The sequence below is a fragment of the Salvelinus alpinus genome, chromosome 2 (assembly GCF_045679555.1).
Source record: "Salvelinus alpinus chromosome 2, SLU_Salpinus.1, whole genome shotgun sequence".
Lineage (NCBI taxonomy): Eukaryota > Metazoa > Chordata > Actinopteri > Salmoniformes > Salmonidae > Salvelinus > Salvelinus alpinus.
Genome location: NC_092087.1, coordinates 100,931,733 through 100,941,795, shown reverse-complemented (window position 1 = coordinate 100,941,795; position 10,063 = coordinate 100,931,733). Strand labels below are relative to the sequence as shown.

The window sequence follows — 10,063 nt, the reverse complement described above, 5'->3', positions numbered from 1 at the left end:
TGAGACATACTTTGTTACGCCTTGTTGAATACTAAATGTGGTTTTGGGAAAGCTACTGTTTTATTATTGAGTGTGTAATGCTGATGGTTTGAGAAAACAGTCCACTGCTCTGTATTATTTTGAGTGTTACCAGTGTGAAGCTATATCACAGTGAGTGATTGTTTACGTTGACTATTAAAGACACCATACTGTTGCTCTTGTTTTGTTGTGTTGACGATCAAGACTCTCAACACCTATCCCACTGCTCCTAGTGGAGGAACATTGTTCAACATTCTATAATTCTTACACTTCATATGAACGGATGGAATTAAACCAAACATTTCTAAACTACTTTTAACAATTAAGACTGAAAATGATACAAAAACACATTGACTTGAAGAACGGCGCAGATACAAAGTTTGTTAACATAATGACGGTTTGTGCTGTTTGTGGAAATTGTTAGAAGTAGGCCTTGTGCATGGAGTTGTATGGTTTGATCAGTGGGAATAGGCCTTGTGCTCCATGGAGTTGTATGGTTTGTTCAGTGGGAATAGTCCTTGTGCTCCATGGAGTTGTATGGTTTGTTCAGTGGGAATAGTCCTTGTGCTCCATGGAGTTGTATGGTTTGTTCAGTGGAAATAGTTATTGTGCTCCATGGAGTTGTATGGTTTGTTCAGTGGGAATAGTCCTTGTGCTCCATGGAGTTGTATGGTTTGTTCAGTGGATATAGTCCTTGTGCTCCATGGAGTTGTATGGTTTGTTCAGTGGATATAGTTATTGTGCTCCATGGAGTTGTATGGTTTGTTCAACTTTGCATTCATTGGTTTTCCATACATTTTTAAAGTGACAACTCTGTGTCTCAGCATCACTCTGTTACCTTGGAATTGCCCCTAATCTATTCAACATGAATAGCCAGGCGATTTTGAGGTAAGAAAATGCTTGTGTTGCTTATAGCCTATAGGCGAATGTTTGAATCGGCTACTGAGGATGGGGTGGTAATTTCAATCACTGAGTGTATCAGATATTAGTAATGAATTTGAACTGAATATGCTTGTACTCAACAGCCAGTGTTTTTCTTCACTTAAGGCCTAATCTGACTGGCTGTTGCCATCAATCCTATATTTATTTGATGGAAAAAGGTTTCCTGCTGTATGGGATGTGTGGTTAGCTAGCTTAGATAAATGTTTGTTGTCTTTTCCGGAGCTATCCCACGATCTAGGTTTGTGAAAATCCCCCTGAACTCCTTCGGTCTCCTCTTTTTTAGATCTATCCAGCCTACCATGTCTGAACCGGATTCTGGTTGTGGTGTTCCAGCCCAGAGAAGCTCACAGCGGGCTCCAGAGATGCTGTCAGTGAAGCTGGGTGACTGCAATCAAACAGTGGAACTCAATGTGATTGTCAAAGATGAGGAGGAGGAGAGAGAAATCAATGAGGTGGAGGAGGAAGAGAGAGAGGAGGCCAGGGACTCTGTTGACTCAGGTAAATTCAGGCTAACAACCTCTTTGGTTCAGAGAGGTAAACAACCCAAAATAACCATTGATTTTCTGGTTCATTAACTTGTTATGGCTGCAAGCCTGACGCCGGTACACCTATGACAACATCCAGCTCAAGTGCAGGGCGCGAAATTCAAAATCTATTTTTTTTAAATATTTAACTTTCACACATTAACAAGTCCAATACAGCATTTGAAAGATAAACATCTTGTCAATCCAGCCAACATGTCCGATTTTTTAAATGTTTTACAGAGAAAACACCACATATATTTATGTTAGCTCACCACCAAATAAAAAAGAGGACAGACATTTTTCACAGCACAAGTAGGATGCAAGTAGCATGCACAAGCCAACCTAACTAACCTAGAACCAACCTAAATAACCTAGAAAAAACTACCTCAGATGACAGTCCTATAACATGTTACACAATAAATCTATGTTTTGTTCAAAAAATGTGCATATTTTAGCTATAAATCAGTTTTACATTACTGCTACCATCATAGCTACAGTCAGAAATCGCACGGGAGTAGCCAGAGAAAATACAGACACCAACGTCAACTACTAATTACACATCATAAAACATTTCAGAACAATATATGGTGGATAGCTAATGAAAGAGAAAGATCTTGTGAATACAGACAATATTTCCGATTTTTGAAGTGTTTTACAGCGAAAACACCACATATATTTATGTTAGTTCACCACCAAATACAAAAGACAGACAGACATTTTTCACAGCAACGGTAGCATGCAAGTAGCATGCACAAAGCTAACCTAACTAACCTAGAACCAACCTAGAACCAACCTAAATAACCTAGAAAAAACTCCCTCAGATGACAGTCCTATAACATGTTACACAATAAATCTATGTTTTGTTCGAAAAATGTGCATATTTGAGCTATAAATCAGTTTTACATTACTGCTACCATCATAGCTACCAGCATAGCTACAGTCAGAAATAGCACTGAAGCAGCCATAGTAATTACAGACACCAACGTCAACTACCCAATTACTCATCATAAAACATTTCAGAAAAATATATGGTGGATAGCTAATGAAAGACTAAGATCTTGTGAATACAGCCAATATTTCTGATTTTTTAAGTGTTTTACAGCGAAAACACAATATATCGTCATATTAGCTTACTACAATAGCTAACATCACAACAAAGCAAACGGTAGCATAGCACAGTTCGACAGATATATATGAAATAGCATCCCAAATTGGGTCCTTATCTTTGTTGATCTTCATTCAGAATGTTGTACAAGGGGTCTTTTGTTCAGAACCGTCTTTATTTGGATCCAGAAGAACTATTTCCCTCTTGAATTAGCAAGCACACTGGCCTTACTGCGCTAACCTCTCCTTCGTCTTCAAACGCATCACGTATAAAGTCACGAATAAATTTCAATAATATAATTAAACTATATTGAAAAAACATACTTTAGGATGATATTGTGACATGTATCAAAAAAAATCGAAGCCAGGGGTCATATTCATCTATAACGACCGTTTTCCAGGTGGAGAGTCCAGGTCCAAATTCGCGCCTCAGAAAAAAAAATTAATGACGGTCCTCTCACTCCAAGAGGGTGTATGCATTCTCTGAAAGAGATAATCAACTGATTTCTGCTCTCACTTCCGCATGACACCCAGAGGAAGGTGTATGACGTGTTTCTACAGTCCTAAGTGACATGACCTTTTATAGACAAGCTCTTGAAGAGACACTTCGCTTTTTGGAAATCTCACTTCCGGATAGGAAATGAGCTGTAAAAAGAGTTCTGTTTCACTTAGAGACATAATTCAAACGTTTTTAGAAACTAGAGAGTGTTTTCTATCCAATACTAATAATATGCATATTGTACGAGCAAGAATTGAGAACGAGGCCGTTTGAAATGGCCACCTCTTTCCAGGTTACTCAATGCTGCTCTTTCAGCCATAACAGGTTAAGAAATGTAAACATATGTTTTTTTGGTTGTTGAATAAAATGTTAATTCAGAATATTTAGGTAAGTTAGCTGGCTAACTCATAGATTCTGGTTTGTAGTATAACTGTTGAGGGAATTAAATAATTCCTGTAATGTACTCATTAATTAAAATCAATCTGTCTATTTATAAGAATTTGTAAGATACTTATTAACATAAAATAGACAGGATACAGTCTTATTAAAATTAGATAATAGTATTTATTCTTGGAGCACGCTCCCATTTGACCATAAACAACAGTTTATATACAAGATATGACGTCATAGGTTACAGAATAAATCTCCTCCTCCTGACCTTCATAAAACAGGTTCAAAAGTTCATTCCAACTTCCCAGCGTACACACATGACACACAATATAATCTATTCTCCTGAAGGCTCACTATAATTTATTACCAGTTTAGCAGACAACTCAAGATAATGGAAGACCTAAAAAGTTACTCACTTCCTTATCTAAACATCTCAGGGCTAAGTTGGGTCAGTTCAACCATAGTTTAACGACCCTTTTTGCTTATTTTATAACCCACAGCACAAATCTCTTTTCACTAGGCGTGCAGAGTTCAATTAGTTATAGTTTTATCTAAATCTAGAAATTGTTTTAGTTATTATTAACAAAATTCCTAACAATAACCCTCAGACCTGACCAAGGCTTTCGACTCTGTCAATCACCGTATTCTTATCGGCAGACTCAATAGCCTTGGTTTCTCAAATGACTGCCTCGCCTGGTTCACCAACTACTTCGCAGACAGTTTAGTGTGTCAAATCGGAGGGCCTGTTGTCCGGACCTCTGGCAATCTCTTTGGGGGTACCACGGGGTTCAATTCTCGGGCCGACTCTTTTCTCTGTATATATCAACGATGTTTTTCTTGCTGCGGGTGATTCCCTGATCCACGTCTATGCATAGGACACCATTCTGTATACATCTGGCCCTTCCTTGGACACTGTGCTATCTAACCTCCAAACGAGCTTCAATGCCATACAACACTCCTTCCGTGGCCTCCAACTGCTCTTAAACGCTAGTAAAACCAAATGCATGCTTTTCAACCGTTTGCTGCCCGCACCCGCCCGCCCCACTAGCATCACTACTCTGGACGGTTCTGACCTAGAATATGTTGACAACTACAAATACCTAGGTGTCTGGATAGACTGTAAACTCTCCTTCCAGACTCATATCAAACATCTCCAATCCAAAATCAAATCTAGAATCGGCTTTCTATTTCGCAACAAAGCCTCCTTCACTCACGCCGCCAAACTTACCCTAGTAAAACTGACTATCATACCGATCCTCGACTTCAACAATGTCATCTACAAAATAGCTTCCAATACTCTACTCAGACTGCATCCAGTTTGCTATCACAGTGCCATCCGTTTTGTTACCAAAGCCCCTTATACCACCCACCACTGCGACCTGTAATGCTCTAGTCGGCTGGCCCTCGCTACATATTCGTTGCCAGACCAACTGGCTACAGGTTATCTACAGGTTATCAACTAGCTTACCTGGTTAAATAAAGGTGAAATAAAAAGTTAAGAAATTGCGCAATGCATTGTAATTTGACAATGGCGGCATTATCTATGTGCAATGCAACAAGCCCCTTGCAAAGTATTTCTTTCAATACTCTGTTAAACCTAATGTCTGTTGAATCCTGCATTGTTCAACTTAAAGCCTTTGTTCCTATATCTGTTTCTTACCCTATATCTGTTCTTACAGGAGAGATCCCCAACCCAGACTCAGTCACTTCCACAGAATCAATAATACCACCTGGTTGTGGGAGTTACCCCTGTCCTCAATGTGAGAAGAGTTTCAGTTCCTCAACTAACCTAAAGAATCATCAAAGAGTACACACTGGAGAAAAACCTTTTGACTGCTCAGCATGTGGGAAGAGTTTCAGTGAGAAAGTAAACCTTAAGAGACATGAGAGAGTACATAGTGGAGAGAAGCCTTACCACTGCACCCAGTGTGGGAAGAGCTTCAATCATTCTGGAAGCCTTAAGGAACATGAGAGAATACATACAGGGGAGAAGCCTTACCACTGCTCTCTGTGTGGAAAGAATTTTCGTGTCGCAGGAGGCCTAAAGAATCATCAGAGATCACACGGTGGAGAGAAGCCTTATCACTGCACTCAGTGTGGGGAGGGATTCACTCAGCTAAGAAGTCTTAAAAGTCATGAGAGAATACCCATTGGAGGGAAGCCTGCCTGTGCTTTCAATGTAATTGTCCAAGAGGAGGAGGGTGAGAAGGACATCAATGTGGAGGAAAAGAGAGAAGTTGAGGGAGAGGAGGACAAAAGTGGTGTCGTAGACAGTGCATGTCAGAGCAAAAACCAAGCCATGAGGTCGAAGGAATTGTCCATAGAGCTCCGAGACAGGATTGTGTCGAGGCACAGATCTGGGGAAGGGTACCAAAAAATTTCTGCAGCATTGAAGGTTCCCAAGAACACAGTGGCCTCCATCATTCTTAAATGGAAGAAGTTTGGAACCACCAAGACTCTTCCTAGAGCTGGCCGCCCGGCAAAACTGAGCAATCGGGGAGAAGGGCCTTGGTCAGGGAGGTGACAAGAACGTTACGGTAACCGTATTTCCGCCACACTGGGGGTCATAATGGCAGTGAAATTCCACGTGACCGTTTAGTCACAGTAATTAGGCTTCTCCAAGCTCTGATGCAGCTGATAGTTATTAGTAGCCTACCAAACTTGCTTAACTGCCTGGTACTCAGCATTCTGTTGTCCCTCTAATCACTCTGGGATCAATGCAAATGTAATCCAAAATCTAATCAAACACTTCATGATAATGGTCCATTCTAAATCAAAACTAATTTCACACACATTATTTGGTAAATGTGAAGACAACATTAAATCAAGAATAGTCTGATAGGTGACAATATTAGCTTGTGAATTATATATTGTCACTTGTGAATGATGTACTGTCACTTGTGGATGATGCCCAGCTCGTGCAGTAAGGCAAGAAACAGCGTATGTATGCCTTTTTGTTTGTGACTTTTTCAAATCATAGTCGCACACCTTTTTCAAATCAAAATTCGAGGCCTTCTGATGAGAATATTATCAAGTGCTTGTCAAAATTGTGAATGAGAGACTGATGAAGTGTGTGCAGTTTGCAGACTATTTTCAAATCATCATTAAGAGTCCCATCGTGCAGGCTTAGGATGTATTAAAAATCAGAACTTATATCCCAACGTTTGTATCATAACTAAAGTTGCATAAGTAACTCTACATGAAGCATATAGGAGGCTTCTTTGTTAAGTGCGCCCTTCCTCAAATCGTTTGGAGAAAATATCCTTTCTATTTTATTAAGCTGTATTCGTCATACTGTAAAATAAAATAATTTAAAAAAAGAATGCCACGGAATTCTAAGCAAATCTTGTCTGCTAAATGAACTAGTGTAGCCCACAGCCATATCAGGACCTAACACAAGGACAACTTTTACAGAGTATGCTATTCTGTTCTTCTGAAATAGACTACATTTTTATTCATATCGTGTTTCTTTAGACCTGTCTAAAATAAATAATGGATTTATTGTGATGTAGGCTACGTTAAATGGATGTATTAGAATTTTTAAAATGTTCAGTCCTTTATGGTAGAATGGCCAGACGCAAGCCACTCCTCAGTAAAACGCACATGACAGCCCACTTGGAGTTTGCCAAAAGGCACCAAAAGGACTCTCAGACCATGAGAAAGAAGATTCTCTAGTCTGATGAAAGGAAACCAGGCACCGCTCATTACCTGGCCAATACCATCCCTATGGTGAAGCATGTTGTGTAGGTATGTTTTTCAGCGGGAGGGACTGGGAGACTAGTCAGGATCGAGGGAAGATGAATGGAGCAACGTATAGAGAGATCCTTGATGAAAACCTGCTCCAGAGAGCTCAGGACCTCAAACTGGGGTGAAGGTTCACCTTCCAACAAAACAACAACCCTTAGCACACAGCCAAGAGAACGCAGGAGTGGCTTCGGGACAAGTCTCTGAATGTCCTTGAGTGGCCCAGCCAAAAGTCCGGACATGAACCCGATCGAACATCTCTGGGGAGACCTGAAAATAGCTGTACAGCGACGCTCCCCATCCAACCTGACAGAGCTTGAGAGGATCTGCAGAGAAGAATGGGAGAAACTCCCCAAATACAGGTGTGTCAAGTGTGTAGCGTCATAACCAAGAAGATTTGAGGCTGTAATCGCTGCCAAAGGTGCTTCAACAAAGTACTGAGTAAAGAGTCTGAATACTTATGTAAATGTGATATCAGTTTTTTATTTGTAATAAATTAGCAAAAATGTCTAAACTATTTTTGTTTTGTCATTATGGATTAGAGTATTGTGTGTAGATTGATGAGGGGGGAAAACAATTTAATCAATTTTAGAATAAGGCTGTAATGTATCAACATTTTTAAAACGTGAAGGGGTCTGAATACTTTCCAAATGCACCGTATATAGACAGGTGTGTGCCTTTCCAAATGCTCTGTATACAGACAGGTGTGTGCCTTTCCAAAGACAGGTGTGTGCCTTTCCAAATCATGGCCAATCAATCATGTTGTAGAAACATCTCAAGGATGATCTATAGAAACAGGAGGCACCTGAGCTCAATTTCAAGTCTCATAGGAAAGGGTCTGAATACTTATGTAAATAAGGTATTTCCATTTTTTTTATTTTATCCATTTGCAAAGGTTTCTAAAAACCTGTTTTCGCTTTGTCATTGTGGTGTATTATTGTGTTTAAATTGCTAGCAATTGTTTTATTTATCCATTTTAGAATAAGGCTGTAACGTAACAATGCAGTTAGATGCAGTTTATCATAGCGCAATGCTCTTTATTACGGGAGACAGTTTTAGTACTCATCACTGCATTCTCTACTATGAAGTTGGTTGGCCCTCTGTGATGTCATCACTGCATTCTCTACTATGAAGTTGGTTGGCCCTCTGTGATGTCATCACTGCATTCTCTACTATGAAGTTGGTTGGCCCTCTGTGATGTCATCACTGCATTCTCTACTATGAAGTTGGTTGGCCCTCTGTCATCACTGCATTCTCTATTATGAAGTTGGTTGGCACTCTGTCATCACTGCATTCTCTACTATGAAGTTGGTTGGCCATCTGTGATGTCATCACTGCATTCTCTACCAGCAAGTTGGTTGGCCCTCTGTTATTTTTTTATTTTATTTCACCTTTATTTAACCAGGTAGGCTAGTTGAGAACAAGTTCTCATTTGCAACTGCGACCTGGCCAAGATAAAGCATAGCAGTGTGAACAGACAACAACACAGAGTTACACATGGAGTAAACAATAAACAAGTCAATAACATGGTAGAAAAAAAGAGAATCTATATACAATGTGTGCAAAAGGCATGAGGTAGGCAATAAATCGAATAATTACAATTTAGCAGATTAACACTGGAGTGTTCCAGCCCTGTGCCTGGGCTGGAATAATACATTATGGCCTTTCTCTTGCATTTCAAAGATGATGGTACAAAAAAATGCATGTTTTCTTCTGTGTTATCTTTTACAAGATCGAATTTGTTATATTCTCCTACATTCATTTCACATTTCCACAAACTTCAAAGTGTTTCCTTTCAAATGGTATCAAGAATATGCATATCCTTGCTTCAGGTCCTGAGCTACAGGTAGTTAGATTTGGGTATGTCATTTTAGGCACACAAAAAAAAGGGTAGATTCCTTAAGAGATTTTTAAAAATATCATCCAGCTACTGAAGCTACTTCCTTAACATTAACAGGCAGTACTACTGTAGCTACTTCCTTAACATTAACAGGCAGTACTACTGAAGCTACTTAACATTAACAGGCAGTACTACTGAAGCTACTTAACATTAACAGGCAGTACTACTGTAGCTACTTAACATTAACAGGCAGTACTACTGAAGCTACTTAACATTAACAGGCAGTACTACTGTAGCTACTTAACATTAACAGGCAGTACTACTGTAGCTACTTCCTTAACATTAACAGGCAGTACTACTGAAGCTACTTCCTTAACATTAACAGGCAGTACTACTGAAGCTACTTCATTAACAGGCAGTACTACTGTAGCTACTTCCTTAACATTAGCAGGCAGTACTACTGTAGCTACTTCCTTAACATTAACAGGCAGTACTACTGTAGCTACTTCCTTAACATTAACAGGCAGTACTACTGAAGCTACTTCCTTAACATTAACAGGCAGTACTACTGTAGGTACTTCATTAACAGGCAGTACTACTGAAGCTACTTCCTTAACATTAACAGGCAGTACTACTGTAGGTACTTCATTAACAGGCAGTACTACTGTAGCTACTTCATTAACAGGCAGTACTACTGAAGCTACTTCCTTAACATTAACAGGCAGTACTACTGAAGCTACTTCCTTAACATTAACAGGCAGTACTACTGTAGGTACTTCATTAACAGGCAGTACTACTGTAGCTACTTCCTTAACATTAACAGGTAATACTAGTAGTTCAACAAATGAAATAGAAACCAAAAGTAAAGTTCCTGACTGCTCCTTCAGTCTGAATTTGGAACATTCCTGTTCGTGGGCTTGGGCCACTGACCCTTAACGTGGATGTTCTTTTCTGCGTTGTGTACTATTCTAATAATTTGAAGTTTGATGGAATAACCATTTT

At 39.5% G+C, this 10,063-nt stretch overlaps 1 protein-coding gene across 1 annotated transcript in view; it reads left to right on the top strand.

Moving 5' to 3' along the window:
- The window catches only part of LOC139546370 (zinc finger protein 485-like), a 12,027-nt gene extending 4,289 nt beyond the window's left edge, over positions 1-7,738 (top strand). The window contains exons 2-3 of the mRNA XM_071354699.1: positions 1,244-1,458; positions 5,157-7,738. Of these exons, the coding sequence (XP_071210800.1) occupies positions 1,260-1,458; positions 5,157-6,001 (1,044 nt within the window). The 5' untranslated portion in view covers positions 1,244-1,259 and the 3' untranslated portion in view covers positions 6,002-7,738. The remainder of the gene's footprint in view (positions 1-1,243; positions 1,459-5,156) is intronic.
- The last annotated feature ends 2,325 nt before the right edge of the window (positions 7,739-10,063 follow it).